General features: G+C 41.1%; 1 protein-coding gene across 1 annotated transcript in view; it reads left to right on the forward strand.

Moving 5' to 3' along the window:
• Window positions 1–18,960, forward strand: part of LOC127645618 (protein-glutamine gamma-glutamyltransferase K-like) — a 35,849-nt gene that overhangs the window by 2,640 nt on the left and 14,249 nt on the right. Inside the window, exons 2-4 of the mRNA XM_052129286.1 lie at window positions 11,385–11,665; window positions 12,994–13,185; window positions 16,077–16,328. Of these exons, the coding sequence (XP_051985246.1) occupies window positions 11,386–11,665; window positions 12,994–13,185; window positions 16,077–16,328 (724 nt within the window). The 5' untranslated portion in view covers window position 11,385. The remainder of the gene's footprint in view (window positions 1–11,384; window positions 11,666–12,993; window positions 13,186–16,076; window positions 16,329–18,960) is intronic.

Here is an 18,960-nt window from a genome sequence, read left to right on the forward strand (position 1 = left end):
GGAACAATTCAATTAGGAGATAGTATGAGTTCAGGTTTGAAGATGCCTGGGCATCTTAGCGCTTTGCATCAAATAATGACTTCCTCAGGTACAGAACGCTTCCACAATCATCTCTAGTTATTTATTTTTATGTTGATAAGTAAGTTGCCATGTGTCTGCTTGTAAAATAGTCTGGGACATATCCTTAATGACTTGGGCATTGTTTATAGCAAATGTTGTTCCTTGTGGCGTGAAAATAAAATAATTTGGTGCCTTGTAAAACATGGGTGATAAAGTGTTTGTGAGTGCACCCTATCACTCATATAAACACACATGCTCTCATTGTTCACTATGTAAGTTTTAGTTATAAGAATATAAGATCTCATGATCTCATGAAATTTACGTGAACATGTCAACATTTTTTGCAGAACGAAATATGTGCTTCATTACAATTTTGGCTGCAGTTTCCCAGTGAAATGTCCAGCAGGGGGCACAGAACCGAGTGGTGTTGTAATTGGACATGGTTTTTAAGGTGAATGTTAGATTGATTAAAACGTACCTCCCTAACCTAAAACTTTAACCTAAACCTAACCAATAGTGTCCAGAAAGCAAATGAGAGGTAAACAAAACAGACATCCTTACCCTAAACCAACATCAACCATGCTATTCTGTGTTGCTTCTATGACACTTTTATCTCACATGTCGACTTGTGTGCTTGGCTGAGCTTGAACTACATTCTTCCGAGTCAACAGTCCAACAATCTTATCGGGTGAGCTACCGCGCAAGCTAATCATGTTGGAATAAGTGTGTAAATGTAGATGAGTTTGTAATACAAGCGTTATAGTAGTAAATGTATAGTTTTTCAAATGATGTGTTATAATAAAAGAGTTTAGGTATCATAACATAGCAGTGTGTGAGTAATAGCGCGAAAAGTATGTTGTTGTAGTCATGATGTGTGTTAAAGTGAATAAAACGTGCAGTTCTTGTAGCACCTCTAGTGTTTATTTCATCAGGAAGTTGCAGCGAAATGTAGAATGCGGCATGTTAAACTCAGTTTTCAAACATGTAGTTATAGTAACGTTCATTCGATGAGACTAGGTAAAAAAAGTAGATCCAAACCTGTATGACTTTCTTGTGGAGCCCAAAAAGAGAAGCTTAGCAGAGTAACCCAGCTGCTTTTTTCCATACAATGTAGCTTGATAGCAAACGTTTGGGCACCCTGCATCGTCAGTATTTAGTAACACCCCCTGGCAAGTATCCCAGCTTGTAAAAGCTTTATGTAGCCAGCTAAATGTCTTTCAATTCTTGTTTGGGGGATTTTCGCCCATTCTTCCTTGCGAAAGGCTTCTAGTTCTGTGAGATTCTTGGGCCGTCTTGCATGCACTGATCTTTTCAGGTCTATCCACAAATTTTCGATGATGTTTAGGTCAGGGGACTGTGAGGGCCATGCCAAACCTTCAGCTTGCGCCTCTTGAGGTTGTCCATTGTGGATTTGAGGTGTGTTTAGGATCGTTATCCTGTTGTAGAAGCAAATCCTCTTTTCATCTTCAGCTTTTTTACAGATGGTGTGATGTTTGCTTCCAGAATTTGCTGGTATTACATTTATTCCATTCTTTTCTCTACCAGAGAAATGTTCCCCTATGCCGCTGGCATCAACACATCAACACAAAACGATCGATCGCATGATCGATCCACCCCGTGCTTAAAAATCGGAGAGGTGTTCTTTTCATGAAATTCTGCACCGTTTTTTCTCCAAACACACATTTGATCATTGTGGCCAAAAAGTTATATTTTAACTTCATCAGTCTGCAGGACTTGTTTACAAAATGCATCAGGCTTGTTTAGATGATCATTTGCAAACTTCTGATGCTAAAATTTGTGGAGGACTCAGGAAAGGTTTCTTCTCATGACTCCTCCATGAAGGTCATATTTGTTCAGGTGTCGCTGCACAGTAGAACAGTGCACCACTACTCCAGAGTCTGCTAAATCTTCCTTAAGGTCTTTTGCAGTCAAACAGGGGTTTTGCTTTCTAGCAATCCTACGAAGAGTTCTCTCTGAAAGTTTTCTTGGTCTTCCAGTCCTCAACTTGAACTCCACCTTTCCTGTTAACTGCCATTTCTTAATTACATTACAAACTGAGGAAACAGCTACCTGAAAACGCTTTGCTATCTTCTTATAGACTTCTCCTGCTTTGTGGGCATCAATTATTTAAATTTTCAGAGTGCTTGACAGCTGCTTAGATGAGCCCATGGCTGCTGATTGTTGGGACAAGATTTGAGGAGTCTTGAGGAGTATTTATAAAGCTTTGAAATGTGCATCACATTGCCTTTTCAAATGATGATTGTGAACAAGCCACAGCCCTAACAAGCTAATTAAGGTCTGAGACCTTGGTAAAAGTGATCTGAGAGCTCAAATCTCTTGGGGTGCCCAAACTTTTGCATGGTGCTCCTTTCATTTTTTTCACTCTAAAATTGTACAAAATAAAAGTAATGCTATAATATTGCTTACAAGTTGAAAAGAACGTTTCATCTTTAACTTTATGGCTTTTGGAAATCAGTTCATCTTCTACTCACTTAACTATTCACAGCAACAGAACTTTTGACCAGGGGTGCCCAAACTTTTGCATGCCACTATATATCCCCATTCACTTTTGTTGTTTGAAAAAGACAGCCGTGGCCCATGCATTTTAAGTCTAGGACTTCAGTGCGATTCATGGCATTAAGAAAACACAGTTTCACAATGAATAAGACAGCGTATCATACATTACGTGGCAGTCAACTAATAATACCAATTGACATTTTAAAAACATGTCCACGCATGAAAGCCAGAACCAAGGAGGCCTAATACCAAGAAAAACTCTCTAATAATATTTGTGATTTAAATTAGCTTGCGATACATTTTGTTTTGTCAGGGTACATGATAACTTTTCAAAACTTGATCCGACACTGAATGCTCAAGCTGCCCAAAGTACACTTAGAAGACTCCTGATGTTGCAAAAAGCACTTACCAATTTGCTTGATGTGAAAATCAGTCCTCCTTTTCTGTTCAATTAATCATTTGCATGATCATGCAGAACATCTTAGGTTTTTAAATCCATAAGGATCTCTTTCTCAATGGCAATACCAGCAGTGACAACAACCGACTCGTCAGCAAGATCTCGCGCTCTTCGCTTTCAAATTACGTACGTTACTTAAACCGTGATTGAATCAGCACTTAAGGTCAGCTAGAAGGCTTGGATTGGGACATATCCTAAAGACCACACCCACCAAGAACAAATAAATCAATCTGATTGGCTGCTGAATCTGACAATCTGACTTTAGATGCCCATTGATTTGCAGTGTTGAGGGATTCTGCAGAAATTCTGAAGGCCTGATGGTGTGGAGCTCAGACTCACGCGCTACTTTGGCTAAGGAGCTCGGCTTCGGGCATACGATTTGTGAAACTGTCACACTTTGCTTGTAAGTAACGAGGAATTAATTCTGATTGGATAAACTTTAGTTTTTTTTCTATTCGTTAGGAGTGGAAAGCGATTGGAAATAAATTGGCAAAAAGGTCAATTTATTTATTAGGCATGTTATGCCAGCAGAGAAGGCTTTGCTGGCCCTGCGAAATAGCCACTTTAAAAAGAGCAGCGTAAACATTCATCTCCTATGTGTTTCATGGAATAAAGAATGGGTTTGGAGTGACATGAAGTAGAATTTTCATTTTTGGGTGAACTATCCCTTTAAAATCTAAATAAGGCAGAGCAAAGTGGCATGCACGATCTGTACTCACCCCCCTCATCGTGCACATATTTTGGCCAGCTGATCGCTCTCTATCTTTGGTTCTCGATCCAGTTTGTTGGGGTTAACTTACACTTCATATACACCCAGTTACAAAAATGGATATGTACAGGCCTCACAATGCAATGCACTGAGGTCTTAGGTCAATGTGGGTCATGACTAAGTGTTACCATATGTGTGAGAAAGATTGCAGTCTGGGTGTTGGGAGACATTGAGGTCAGGTTTTTGTTTGTATACTTGCCTTTTATTTATAGCTGTCTATATATGGTTGAAGGATTTATTGTAAACTTCCATATTTCTGTGGCATCTTTCCATGTAACACTACTCCCAATGGAAAATTTGGTTGCACAGAGGTTACACTTGAATAGCTAATGAGACTTAATAGAGTTCTTAAATGTTTTATTTCAGTAACAACCTTGTCTCAGATGTTTATGGGTGTTTCTCTGCAGACTCCTAGAAAGTGGTTACACTCTCATTAGGCCTAGCTCTATTTTTAAAGGTGTCATGACATGAGGAATCAAAGTTCCCTTTTTTTTTTTTTTTTTGACATATAAGAGGTCATTGTCTCAAGCACACTTTATTTGTCTGAAGTGCAAAAAAACTACTTAACAGCTTGTTGTTAACAACGTTGTTAATCTATGCTTAATCTATCAGATATTTCGACTTGTTTTTCTCATAGGAATGAATGTGTAACTACGGTAATGGGGAATCGATTTCCTCCACACTAAATCATGATTGAATGTGCCTGAGTTCAGCAAGGCGTGTTATGATTGGTGGATTAAAAGCGCAATGTGATTGGCTAAAGAGGACGTCCTAAAAAAAAAGAGGCAATTTGTGATTCGAAACCTGGCAAGAAAGTCTCAAATTAGCCACACACAAGGGTCTGGTTTGCTCAGCGAGTACTGATGATTGTCGTGAGTTCGTATCCAGGGCATGCTGAGTGACTCCAGCCAGGTCTCCTAATTGGCCCGGTTGCTAGGGAGGGTAGAGTCACATGGGGTAACCCCCTCGTGGTCGCTATAATTGACGGTCTGAGACGAGGAGGCAACTGAGATTTGTCCTCCGCCACCCGGATTGAGGCGAGTCACTACACCACCACGAGGCTTAGAGTGCATTGGGAATTGGGCATTCCTAATTGGGGAGAAAGGGGAGAAATAAAATAGCCACACACAAATCAAAAGCAATTAATACACATGTGACGATTTGCAAATGTAGATTCAGAGATCCATAAATAAATGTAACAACATTCAGCAAGTACAAGTATTTATATGGGCAATTTCAGAAATATTTGTGCTCTCACTTGTGTATTTTTGAATTGAATTTTGGATTTCTGAAACAGATTATTTGAATGTGAATTGTGCTGTGCATTTCTGAATTGTATTTTGTAAATATATTCTATTTTTCATCATTGCACCACTGGCCCCGCCCACTTGTGTCCAGTCACACAGTTATAACTCTAGGAGTCCCCCACCCTGTTTCATTCAGATGTGCTGTATCTTGCTGTTTTGAAGTCATCCTGGACTGTTTTTGCACCGTTATATTTTTAATTGTTGGTTGTTTGTAAACATGCACTAAATGGACGTCTTTTATTGTATTAATGGGTTTCCAGTGATGTGCGCCATGTTTTAAAGGGGTCATGACATACTCTTTTTCTTTTTTTTTTATATAATTGTATTATCTTCCTTGAGGTCCACTTATAATGTTAAAGTAAAGTTTTTTTTGCACCATAACAGTCATAATTTATTAATATATAATTATTATTCACCCTAACTCTGGCCCTCGGACGCTCTGTTTTAAGCTCTCTAGCCCTTAAAGACATCCACTTTTATGATTTGCTAATATCGTGCAGCCCCTCTATTACAGCTATACACATTTTAAACTCAATCGGAAGAAAATGAACTTTTTCTTATTGAATAAAACTTCATGGCATGCAGTATTCAAGCTCCAGATCAGCATAGCACACATTCCTGTGCTACGCTTCTGCACGTGTTCACATATGCATGTCAAATTTATCTTTGAATAAGTGCTTCACTGGTAAAATGGAAACAGGATGCTGTTTTCAAATTGGTTTCAGATGTTTCTCCTCAAATTCCTTTTGGAGCAATAAAAACAGGCCCAAATGAGACAACTGTTCATGTACCATACAGTTAGTATAGAGCTATAAAATTTGTGTGGATTGCAAAGCTCAGATCATTTGCACTTGGAAGAATTTGATGTGGAATATTTGAGTTCAGTTTGATTTCTTTATGACCTTTGATTGCAGTCTTTGGTATCCTGACAAATGTGAATGCACATCATGTCATAATAAAGACTTTTGAGCTGAGATTACAACATCCCGGGAGAACTTAAAAACAACATTTCAGTCTGGAATTTGGTAATTGTGAGAAAAAACAGAAAATGAACAGAGTGAAAAATGAGTGGAGGCCATATCAAGGGAAACACATGGTTCACATTTGCAGTATTAACTCTGCGTAAAAAAATACAAGTATTCTTTTAAATTTGTTTTTTCTGCACCAAAGTCTGTTCTACAAAATTATTGTATTCATCTATCATTTTTGCATCAAACAGTTACGTACGTTTTAGCAATTTCATACATTTCTGTCAATATAAGCAATGCTGGGAAATTCCTGTCTATAAACTGCATGTTGAAGTTTACAGCTCATGACCAAAATGGCAATTACTTTAATAACAAGGCGGAGAATTGCAGCTGTATGGGGACTTTTCTTTATTGGTCTTCAGTGATGGCTGCTGAACGTTTTGCATTATGTATTGATGGAGAAAGCCTTAGGCTATATTTCCAATAGAATGCTAGCATGGGAAACGGTACACACTGGGCAATGATAAACTTTTGCGTTGTGCAGAGAACGACCCTGGGCACTTCATCAGCTAAAACAGTATTCTTTCCACAAAAAAATGGTATATTTCCTACTAAAAGAATGGTGCTGACAGAGTGTCTTTTTCAAGGTGCCTTTCTCAAATATCTTGACGACTGGCTGATTCTTGCTCACTCACTGGATTTGTTGTGCGTGCACAGGGACCTGGTGCTCAGGCACCTCAGCTGGCTGGGCCTTTGGGTCAACTGGGAAAAGAGCAAGCTCTCCCCGGTTCAGTGCATCTCACGTCGATCTGCCGCTGTCTGTTCAGCCCCTGGATGGACCTGGCATTTCTACGGGCAAGGGTTCCCCAAGAGCAGGTCTCCAGGCACATCGTGGTTACGTTGGATGCCTCCACGCGTGGCTGGGGTGCAATGGGCACATAGCTGCCAGCCCCTGGACTGGCCTGCGACTGCGTTGGCACATCAACTGCCTCGAGGTTCTGGCAGTGTTGCTTGCCCTGTGGAGGATTTGGCCATTAATCCAGGGCAAGCACATGTTGGTCCAGACGGACAACATAGCGATGGTAGTGTACATCAACTGCCAAGATGGCGTGCGCTCGCGTCGCATGTCGCAACTCACCCGCCGTCTCTTCCTCTGGAGTCAGCAGCGGCTCAAGTCGTTCCGAGAACAATCACTCAGGCCAGGGCTCCCTCTAGGAGATGCCTGTATGCCTTGAAGTGGCATCTTTTCGCTAACTGGTGTTCTTCCCGGCGCGAAGACCCCCAGAGATGCGCAGCCGGATCAGTGCTTTCCTTCCTGCAGGAGAGGCTGAAGGGGCGGTTATCCCCTTCCACCATGAAGGTGTATGTAGTAGCTATATCGGCACACCACGATGCAGTAGACGGTAAGTATTTAGGTAAGCACGACTTGATCATCAGGTTCCTTAGAGGCACGAGGAGGTTGAATCCACCCAGATCACATGTAATTTCCTTGTGGGACCTCTCCATGGTCCTTCTGGGCCTACGGGGAGCTCCATTTAACCCATGGAGTCAGCCGAGCTAAAGGCACTCTCTTTGAAGACCGCCCTCCTGACTGCGCTTACTTCCATCAAGAGGGTAGGGGACCTGCCGGCTTTCTCTGTCAGCGAAACATGCCTGGAGTTCGGTCCGGGTTACTCCTGATACCCCGACCAGGCTATGTGCCCAAGGTTCCCAAGACCCCTTATAGGGATCAGGTGGTGAACCTGCAAGCGCTGCCCCAGGAGGAGGCAGACACTGCCTTGGCGTTATTGTGTCCAGTACGTACTTTACTCATCTATTTGGATCACTCGTAGAGCTTTAGATGCTCTGAGCAGCAATTTGTCTGCATTGGTGGACAGCGGAAAGGGAGGGCTGTTTCCAAACAGAGGATCCCCCACTGGGTCATTGACACCATCGCTTTGGCATATCATGCCCAGGACATGTATAGGAGCACACTCTACTTGGACTACTGTGGCAACCGAGTTTACGGAGAAATTCATTGCCAGCCCAGAATGTGTGCTAACTAGGCCCTGGGGTAGGTGCTCCACATGCGTTGGTTGCCTGTGGTAACCCAGTGTGATGTATATCCCGTGAAACGGTTTCCCCACTAAACTTTACATCTTCCTTGGCCCCTCGGCCCCTGGTTACCGTATTTGTAGAGCTCCTTCCCCCTCTGGGTAGGACCTACCACGGGACATCTCCACATGAGACAATGCCGACAAGACTTGGTAAGACCATGTGACGTATTTCCACACAACGTTGTGACGTGTCCCTCCTGCCACAACACGTCTTGTCTCGGCTCCTCAGCACAAAACCTGAATGAGTGGTTGCAAGCCAGTTTCTTTTATACCCATATGTCCAGGGGTGTGGCATGCAAATTCCACTCGCCAATTCCCATTGGCCTTTTCTCAAAGATCAGAGGTGTTTGGGGCTTCCAAAGGCGACCCCTAGTGTCACTACATCGACACAACGTCTCGTTCCCTCCATCAGGGAATGGAGGTTACGAAAGTAACCAGGAAGATAGATCGTATTTTCTAAGAATTGACAAATCTTGAAATGGTTTGTTTGTTTCACTTTTTGTTCAGATTATCATAATTTTCAAAATATAATAACTATATATAATTTTTATAATGGATTTTCTTAGTTTAATATTAAAGTCTGGGTCTGGGACAAGGTTTATACAGTAAAATCAGTTCATAAGAGGCATTTGAAAAGTACCAAAAATAAATTATAAAAGCATGGTAAAAAGTTTCCAATTCAGTTTTAATATGTAAATTAAATGGTCTGTAGTTGAAGAAACACCCATATATAACATATATTTAGTATGGTAGCATGCTATTACGAACATAGCTTTACAGTAAAAAATTAAATAGCATTTTATCCAGTCATTTTATCTGAGTCACAAATACAATGAAATGTGAATTACTTTGCAACTACATACCGTAAAACGTATGTTAGACCAACAATATTCCCCCAAACGTTGTCCCAACTAGCCTATAAGAATTGTCTGAATGAATGAATGTTACACTTATAAAGCACTTTTCTGACACTATGCTCAAAGCACTTTACACAGTGAAGAGGGGACTCTACTCAACCACCACCAGTGTGCAACATCCACTTAGATGGTGCAACAGCAGCCAGTATGTTCACAACACACCAACCGTTGGTGGAGAGGAGAGAGTAGAGTGATAGAGCCAAATCAGGGATGGGGATTTATTAGGGGGCAGTTGCTCCATTGATAAGGGGCAATTTGGGGGAATTTGGCCAGGACATAGGGGTTACACTCCTACTCTATACAAGAAGTGGCCTGGGATTCTTTACATTTACATTTATTCATTTGGCAGATGCTTTTATCCAAGCGACTTACAAAAGAGGAATACATTATAAGCAAATCATCTTAAGGAGACAGTGGGACAAAAAGTGCTGAATTACAAAGTTTCACTAGCATCAGAATAGTATTAATCAAGACAAGATTTTTTTATTTTTTTTTTTTTTTGTGACTGGTTAAGTGCTCATGGAAAAGATGTGTTTTTAGCAATTTTTTGAAGACAGAATGTGAATCAGCTTCATGGATAGAGTTGGGAAGATCATTCCTCCAATGTGGTATGATGAAACTGAAAGTCTGGGAAAGTGTTGCCTCTTTTTTGTTGGTACAATAAGGCGGTGTTATTTTAGGAATGCTGGAGCAGACCCAGTGACTGTGTATGCCAGCATCAGGGCCTTGAATTTGATTTGTGCATCAACCGGCAGCCAGTGGAGAGAGACAAGGAGTGGTGTAACATGTGCACTCTTTGGTTCATTAAAGACCAGACGTGCTGCTGCATTCTGGATCATTTGCAGGGGTCTAATAGCACATGCAGGGAGGCCTGCAATGAGAACGTTACAGTAGTCCAGTCTAGTTATGACAAGTGACTGAACAAGAAATTGTGTGGCATGTTCAGAGAGGAAGGGTCTTATCTTCTTGATATTGTAGAGTGTAAATCTTTGTGATGTGGTCTGTGAAATTTAGATGGTTATCGATGGCTACCCCTAAATTTCTGACAATTTATACTGTAGTTGCACCCAGCTGCACAGTGATGTTGTGTTCAAGAGCAGAATTTGCTGGAAAGACGAGTTCAGTCTTGGCTGGGTTAAGCTGCAGGTGCTGTTCCTTCACCCAGGCCGAGATGTCTGCCAAATAGGCAGAGATTCAAGCTGTCACCGTGGATTCTTAATGATCACAAGGGCCAGGACCTTGGTTTAATGTCTCATCCGAAAAACTGTGCCTTTTTACAGTATAGTGTCTCTATACTTAATATCCTCTATACATCATATTAAATAATGTTGCTGATTAGCAAATTCCAAGCATGCATTGCAACATGAATAAATTATGCAGTTAGTGATATATGCTTAGTTAATGCTGTTTGATGACTTTATTTATGTTATTATTGTTGTTTTTTGTTGCCAAAGTTAGGTAATTGTTGTGTGGTGATGTTAGGAGCTCAACTTTTAACTTGTTAATCTTTTAAGTTGTCGTTATTGAGATTTTTGTGTTAAGGGTTGAGGTCTATCATGTGTCTTTGTTAAACAAGTGTATATACCTCTTTGCCTTGCAAGACATACCTCTTCAGAGGCAATGATTGCAGTTAAAGGTCAGTAAGTGACTTACACTGACACCTAGTGGTACGGATGCTGCATCATTCAAACGCAGCAGTTTTCAGTTACCAATGCCATTGCAGAAATTCACTATGCACAGTAAGGCAGGATTGTTTCAATCCATGAATGAAAGTGTCCAATAACAGGGCTGTTACTGATATTAAGCAAGTACTATTCAGCTGGTCATGTGCTGCTAACATGGCTGCCCCATGAGGCATCGATGCCCCAAGTAGAATAAAAGATCTTTTAAAAGGTTGCTGATATGTCTGAACTCTCATGATTTTTATACATATGTTTCGAAATTACTATTCATTTCTTTAGAAGTAAAACTTTTTAGATGAGGAAAAAGTGAGTGAACCTTTTGCTTCATGTAAAAGTAATTGAAATGATGACAAAATTTAAGTTTTCATATCGCAAATTGATAGTTGGCTGAACAGGAAATGAGTAGTTCTCTTTTTGCATTTAGTAAACAAACAAGTTTACTTTGACTAAACGAAGCAATGTTATTGAGGACAATTTTTAAGAAAGTTTTAGTTAGTTTTAGCGTGTAGAAGATTCTAGTAAAGTTTTCATACATGCTAGGTCCTTAAACATAATTTCAATTCAGTCTGTACACCATTTTCTATATTGATATTTTGTACGATTTTTTCCAGAATGCCAGGAGAAAGACTGTCCATACGTGATAACACTGTTGGGCGTTATCATGCCATTTCTGCGAGCAATGGAGCCGTCCCAGAGAAGCAGGCAGATGCTCAAGAGAAGAAAAATGAGAGTGGATGTCGCCGCTGTTTACAGAAGCTTTGCCCATGTTTCTTCCGACGACAGAGCAGCTCGTATGATGTCACTGATGAAATGGGTCATGTGGCTGATGGGGCCGGAGAGAGCGAGGCTCCAGTATCTCCACTGCCTCTCACTCCGGATACAGAGCTGGATGGTGAGGAGCCATTCTGCATTTTACACACAAACATCACAAGAGCTTTCCCAAAATCACAAGCTACAATCAGATTGGCTAGATTTACGCAATGTCTGCACATAAAAATGCTCTGGTTTTTATCAGAATCAAATCAGTATTGGGGAGTAAATCATTTTCACTTATACTTTAGTAACTAAAATGATCTAAAACTAGTGATGCTACTAATTTTGCTAAAAAAACCATGTAGCATCACATCCATCCATCTTCAACCGCTTATCTGAAGTCGGGTCGCCAAACATCCCTATCCCAAGCCACATTAACCAGCTCTGACTGGGGGACCCCGAGGCGTTCCCAGGCTAGTGTGGAGATGTAATCTCTCCACCTAATCCTGGGTCTTCCCCGAGGCCTCCTCCCAGCTGGACGTGCCTGAAACCCCTCCCTAGGGAGGCGGCCAGGGGGCATCCTTACCAGATGCCCAAACCACCTCAACTGACTCCTTTCGACGCAAAGGAGCAGCGGCCTACTCCGAGCTCCTCACGGATGACTGAGCTCCTCACCCTATCTCTAAGGGAGAAGCCCGCCACCCTTCTGAGGAAGTCCATTTCGGCCGCTTGTACTCGCGACCTAGTTCTTTCGGTAATGACCCAGCCTTCATGACCATAGGTGAGGGTAGGAACAAAAATTGACCAGTAGATCGAGAGCTTTGCCTTCCGGCTCAGCTCTCTTTTCGTGACAACGGTGCGATAGAGCGAGTGCAATACCGCCCCCGCTGCCCCGATTCTCCGACCAACCTCCCGCTCCATTGTCCCCTCACTCGTGAACAAGACCCCGAGGTACTTGAACTCCTTCACTTGGGGCAATACCTCCTTCCCTACCTGGAGTACGCACTCCATCTGTTTCCTGCTGTAATGCTGTGTAGCGTCACAGTATTTTTTTATGTTTTCAAAATAGTGATAATAGAAGATATTTTCTAAAGATTTGCAATTTTTTAAAATTCAACATTGATATTTTTTATATTTTCAAAATGAGGCAATAATCAATGGCACTAACAAATATGTCCTAATTTCTCTTATACAGTATGAAGTATTTGTAAATCCAATCTGTAGAAATTTCATGTGAACAACTCATTTGAGAACCTGTGCAGAACTGTACTTTTTTGTAGCAAAAGATTTAGTTAAATGCTGATTTTTATCATGTTTTAATATGAGTGTGTTTTCTAGTTTAATTATGTATAGGGTTTATGTTTAGTGCAAACCCTAAGTTCACTTTCACTTTGCCATTTTCAGACATTCAATTCCTGAACATCATCTGAAGTTCCTCACCTAATTTCTTTTCTCTCTCACCACCAGAGTTGTTTCTAACAGTGCATTCTGTGAATCTGCTCAGCGGGAAATCCGATCAGAACAGGAAGGAGCATCACACAGACCAGTATCACGGTGACCATCTCATTATCCGCAGAGGCCAAACTTTCCAAATAGAGCTTGAGCTTTCACGACCTTTCAACCCAAACACAGATAAACTTCACCTGGAACTGCAGACAGGTGAGTGTGAATGGAACGATATAGGGGAGACCGGGGCTAGTTGTCAGATGGGGAAGTTGTCACAAGGGCTACATCTCGATAACTATGAGGTTTCGAGTCTTATAAGTAAAATTACATAATTTCAATAGTAGCTGTTGGGTAAACCAGTGAATGGAATACATTAAGGTAACCGTCAACTTTATAATGAAGGTATTTTAGCCAAAAGTTTGAACTGTGTCCTCGGGACTAGTGTTATTAATAAATGTTGGGGGTTTTGGACAATAAATGTTACAATTTTTGTAATTTCATGATTTTTATACTTGTTTACATAAAAAATATGGTGACAATGTTTCAGGTTTTATGGCAAGGGTGGGGAACTTTGGGTTGATTATTGGTTCCTGGGTTCGGGGCGCCGATCCAGGGCTAGCACGTGTTGGTCCGGACATACAAAACGGCAACGGTAGTGTATATAAATCGCCAAGGCAGCTTACGTTCTCATCACATGTCGCTACTCGCCCGCCATCTCCTCCTCTGGAGTCAGCAGCGGCTAAGGTCACTGCGGGCCACTCACACCCCAGGCAACCTCAATGCCACAGTGGACGCACTGTCATTGCGGGTGACGCTCAGGGGTGGTTCAGCTAATTTGGAATCGATTCGGCAAAGCACAGGTAGACCTGTTTGCTCTGGTACTCCCTGACTGGAGCTGCCCTTGGGACAGACACGCTGGCACACAGCTTGCCCCGGTGGCAGCGCAAATACGCTTTCCCCCCAGTGAGCCTACTTGCACAGACTCTGTGCAAGGTCAGGGAGGACGAGGAACAAGTCACCTTCGTGGCACCATACTGGCCCACCCAGACTTGGTTCTCGGACCTCAAGCTCCTCGCGACAGCACCACCCTGGCAAATTCCTCTGAGAGAGGGACCTCCACTCTCAGGAATGGGATGGGCGTTCTTGTCAGCGATACTTGAACTTGGGGTTCAGTCCGGAAGACTCTCACGTAATCCTAACCCTGAGACCCCTATGTGCCCAAGGTTCCCACAAACCTGAAAGAATAGGAAAGGAAAAGAACACCTTCCCTGATGCATATAATGAGCGTTAAAAGGACCCAGCCAAAAAGAAAAGAGAGAGAAAAGGCGTGGCTGGCGGCTCCCATACTAGATACGTCTCTTCCGACCCCTCAGGGATGTGGGGAACTATACAACGTTTTTTGTGGCATTGGAGGAGGCTAAGTGCAGTCCGAGTGCATCTGCTCTTACGCACGCAGTAGCCTGCTTGCGCCTGCATCAACAGTCCATGTAAAACAGTTCCGCTGTTGTGGTGTTTTATATAGGGACCACTAGTGTCACTACATAGACACAATGTTGAGTGAGTGACAGAAGGGGAAAGTCTCAGTTATTGTCGTAAACTCTGTTCCATGATGGAGGGAACGAGACATTGTGTCCCCCTTGCCACAATGCTGCCCTACATTTACATTTATGCATTTGGCAGACACTTTTATCCAAAGCAACTTACAGTGCACTTATTACAGGGACAATCCCCCGGAGCAACCTGGAGTAAAGTGCCTTGCTCAAGGACACAACAGTGGCATCTTGGTGGTGCTGGGGCTTGAATCCCAGACCTTCTGGTCAGTAACCCTGAGCCTCAACCACTGAGCCACCACTGCCAGCTGAAATGTCCGTGGGAGTGGCATGCAAATTCCACTCGCCAATTCTCATCGGCCTTTTCTCAAAGATCTGAGGTGTAATAAATAAAAAGGAAACATTTCGTGAATTAGTTCAAACTGGGAATCATGAAGGGAATTACAGGCTGGTACTAAGCGCACTGATAAGGGCTTCAACACATCTGTGTCACTCAAATGTCTTTCTCAAATCACTCCTTATGTTACGGCTCATCTCTATCTAAGAGATCAAATTAGGGAGTGAGAAAAAGCAGCCAAGGTATTTATCCCTAAGCAATACAAACCACTACAAACTAATACAAGACAACTCAGATGTTCAAACACATTGATGTGGTCGGGTTTTCAACGTGAAAGACCATCCGCAACCCCCATTTAACTTCTGTTATTGGACAAACGTCCGAGTGAAACAGGGTTATAGCTTTTTCACAAAGCTCTGATCACAAACAGGATATATTTATGGGAAATATTAGATTTTGAGAAGGAATATTTTTTTTGCCGCTAAAACTAACATTCAGGAGGGGAAAGCGTTTGTATAGTTCAATATGTTTTTGATTCGCTAAAAAGAACTGTTCTGATAAGAGTCATTCGTGTGGGGGGTAGCGCTGTATGTTGTGCAATGTAGATTCAAAAGAAGTGACTCAAAAGAGTCATTCGTTTGAGAGCTGGACTGAACTGGATGGTCTGTTTGTTTCACGCTTTAAATTTAAACAATCTGGTTCATAAAGTCATTCTTTCCGAATCGGGCTACGCCGGAAATCGCTGAATTAAAAATGAGACAATTCATCACTTTGTTGCTGCAGAAATGTGTGAACGCCCCTTTATGCGTATGCAATGACTTTCTTACACAACTACTTTTGCTATTTCACATTTGACACTTTAACATTTGAATGTATGACTTATTTTTTCTATAAATAAAAAAAGGAAATAAAGTTCATAAAGAAGAGGGAATGAAAAGAGGAATAACTTAATTTTAGCTGCTTCAATAAGAATAAACACTAACAGATAAATTTAGCCAGAAATGCGAATTATAACTTTTTGAGTCATTGTCCATATGCAACTGATTGACACAACATAATTGTGTTTGGAAGCATTCCAACAACCTGAATGTGATTTGGCTGTAATTCTCCATCCTCTGATAATCCAGGAATTTTGAAACCTGGAACCAATTTCAAGACATTGTTTTAAAACCACGCTCAGCCACTCCTCAAAACACATGTTTAATGTTGTCATTCAGGGCCCCTCCCGATGGTGTCAAAGGGCACCCATGTCATCATACCATTAGTGGAAGAACTTCAGGATGAATGCTGGGAGGCCAAGATTGTGGAGCAAAATATCAACCGAATCAAGCTGTCCATCAACTCCCATGCCGCGGCGGTTATCGGAAAGTACAAGTTGACCATCACAACGCTGATTCCAAAGACCGGGGAGAGAAACACATATGACCCTGAAAAAGATATTTACATGCTCTTCAATCCCTGGTGTGAAGGTGAGTGTGTGGAGTGATAAAGAGGGTATTAAAAGTGTGCATACTTGAGTGCTCGGACACATTTAGTGGACAGAAAATAATTATTGATGATAAAGCCACAGCCTCTGATGATATATGTGCTGTTTAGTAGTTATAGGACCAATTATGGCCACTAAAATTAGCTGAAAAGCCATCCAGAATCATTCTTTTGGGTCAATGATGTGTCAAAACAGTCGAATTGGATTGTATAAAAATTATTTTTAAATGCTGTATCCAGCAATCACAAATGCCTGAAAAGTTCACGGTCAAGTCATGGAATTGCATTGGTCAAATGTATGTGTGTGTGTGTGAGTACGTGTGTCCCGAGACGGAGAAATGGGATGCCCAATATGACATATGTAGAAAAGGAAGTCCCGCCTTACAGGTAAAAGAGCCAATCACCTTTTAGATATAGACATCGCCTCTAAGTCAACTTGTCAATGCACATGAGCGCATGCGATTAAGAGGCACAATTTATGATATCAGTGTTGTCAGTTTTAACTGCTGATTTGAAATATGTTCTTTGATTGTAAACTTGACTAACTGTGTTGGAGATTTCGGTCTTTCCTGCCCGGGAGCATTCCAAAAATTGTGGCCGATTAGACTGAATTGCCTTGAAAGGGACTTGGGTTCTACTTAAGTTATGATGCTTGAGGGGAACAGTCCACAATTCTTAAATAATTCCTGCAAACATGTCTACAATCCACTAAGCCTTACAAAGCTTTTGGGAAATGCAGCCCAGGCCAATACACGCAATGATACATCATGCAGTTGTTTGATAGTTGTTCGCTGTGCTTTGAAAAGTCAGCAGGATACTTTGATCTTTGCATTAAATGTGCTTGAACTGAGTGCAATGTGGCACCAAAGTAAAACTCAAGATCAAGTTTTTAAATATTTTTAGAGAGATTTTTCTTGGTATTAGACTGCCACATAATCGGGGTGGCTGTGGCTCAGGTGGTAGAGCGGGTTGGTCACTAATCGCAGGGTTGGCGGTTCAATTCCCGGCCCACACGACTCCACATGCTGAAGTGTCTTTGTGCAAGACACTGAACCCCAAGTTGCTCCCAATAGCAGGCTAGCAACTTGTGAGTGTGAATTTGTGTGTGAATGGGTGATAACGTGCTTTGGTAACCTCTAAGGTTAGGTCTATAAGTGCAGACCATTTACCATAATGTATGATAGGCATACACTGTGTTCTCTTAATGGCATGAATCAAACTGAAGGCGTAGACTTCAAATGCATGGGCCGCCACTGAACTTAACTCAAGTCAACAAAGAATTGGGCAACGTTTCCACTCTCTCTGCTCACAGTCTGTTTTCAAATATTTTGGAGGGAATTTTGTGAATACTGTATGAAGAAAATGTTTATTTTTTATAATTTGTATGTACAGAGCCACATATAGGACATCTACCAACCGTACTTTCTAGATATTGTTATCGGCCATAAAATAAAAACAGACTGATGACTGTACAAATTCTCTCAACCAACGTCATCCATTGACAAGAAGCCAAAAGACACCTCGACTCAGCCATATGTAAACTTTATATTTAGTCAAAAATATTGGACAGGCAACTTTTAGTACAATATAACACAAAGGTGCAAGATTCCTCTTGTGGCTCAGTAACTTACCTCAGGCTGGCAAGAGGACTAAACATGATTTTGCAATCCATTTGTGTTGTTTTACCTTTAAAATAGAAGTTGGCCTGTTTTACACTATGTCTTTAAAGCATTTTTAAAATGCCTTTAGGGGTTGGGGTGCTTTCCATTTGTTTATCTTTTGTAATACAACAGTTTGATGTACTATATAGACATATTTATCACAGCGGAAAACTTCCTGCCCTGTACAACCAGACCATTTATAGAAACTCCAAATACGACTCGTTCAGATATCGTCAAGGTTTAGCCCATCCAGTCATGATGAAGCAATTAGGAGGAAGCAAGATAAATGAAGAACTGTATACAGAGTTCGGGAGTAACAAAATACATGTAACGGGATTACGTATTTAAAATACAAAATATAAGCAACTGTATTCCACTACAGTTACAATTTAAATCATTGGTAATTAGAATATAGTTACATTCAAAAAGTATTTTGATTACTGAAGAGATTACTTTTTAATGCAGTTTATTGTCATTTCTTTCATTTAATATTTAGTCCTTTCAGATGGAAAACATTTATACATATAAATGATGCGATCCAAAGTGCATTTGAACAACAGTGAAACACTTTCTTATGATGTGTTACATTCATACGAGCAGACAGAGAAGTACGTTTGAAGCAGAAGAAATAGAAATAAACCTTGTGTAAATTGTTAGCTTTACGCTAAGCTAAAATGCTATTTCTAGCCATTTTACATGCACACGTAACCAGGCACGATCATATTTTTTATTAAGAAAATTCATGTTGGATCATAATTTCTTTTTCTCTAGAAAGATCTTTTGATATTAGGGCAAAAATCATATTCCTTGCAAACGTTACAAATGACATTTTACAGCATGTATGCTGTAATTTGTAGTGAAATAAATTTCAAAAGTAACCCTCCCAACCCTGACTGTACATAGCTAGTACTTTTCCAGTTGGTATAGTTATGGTAGAAAGACTTTAAAACGAAAA

This window comes from Xyrauchen texanus, chromosome 6, assembly GCF_025860055.1.
Source record: "Xyrauchen texanus isolate HMW12.3.18 chromosome 6, RBS_HiC_50CHRs, whole genome shotgun sequence".
NCBI lineage: Eukaryota > Metazoa > Chordata > Actinopteri > Cypriniformes > Catostomidae > Xyrauchen > Xyrauchen texanus.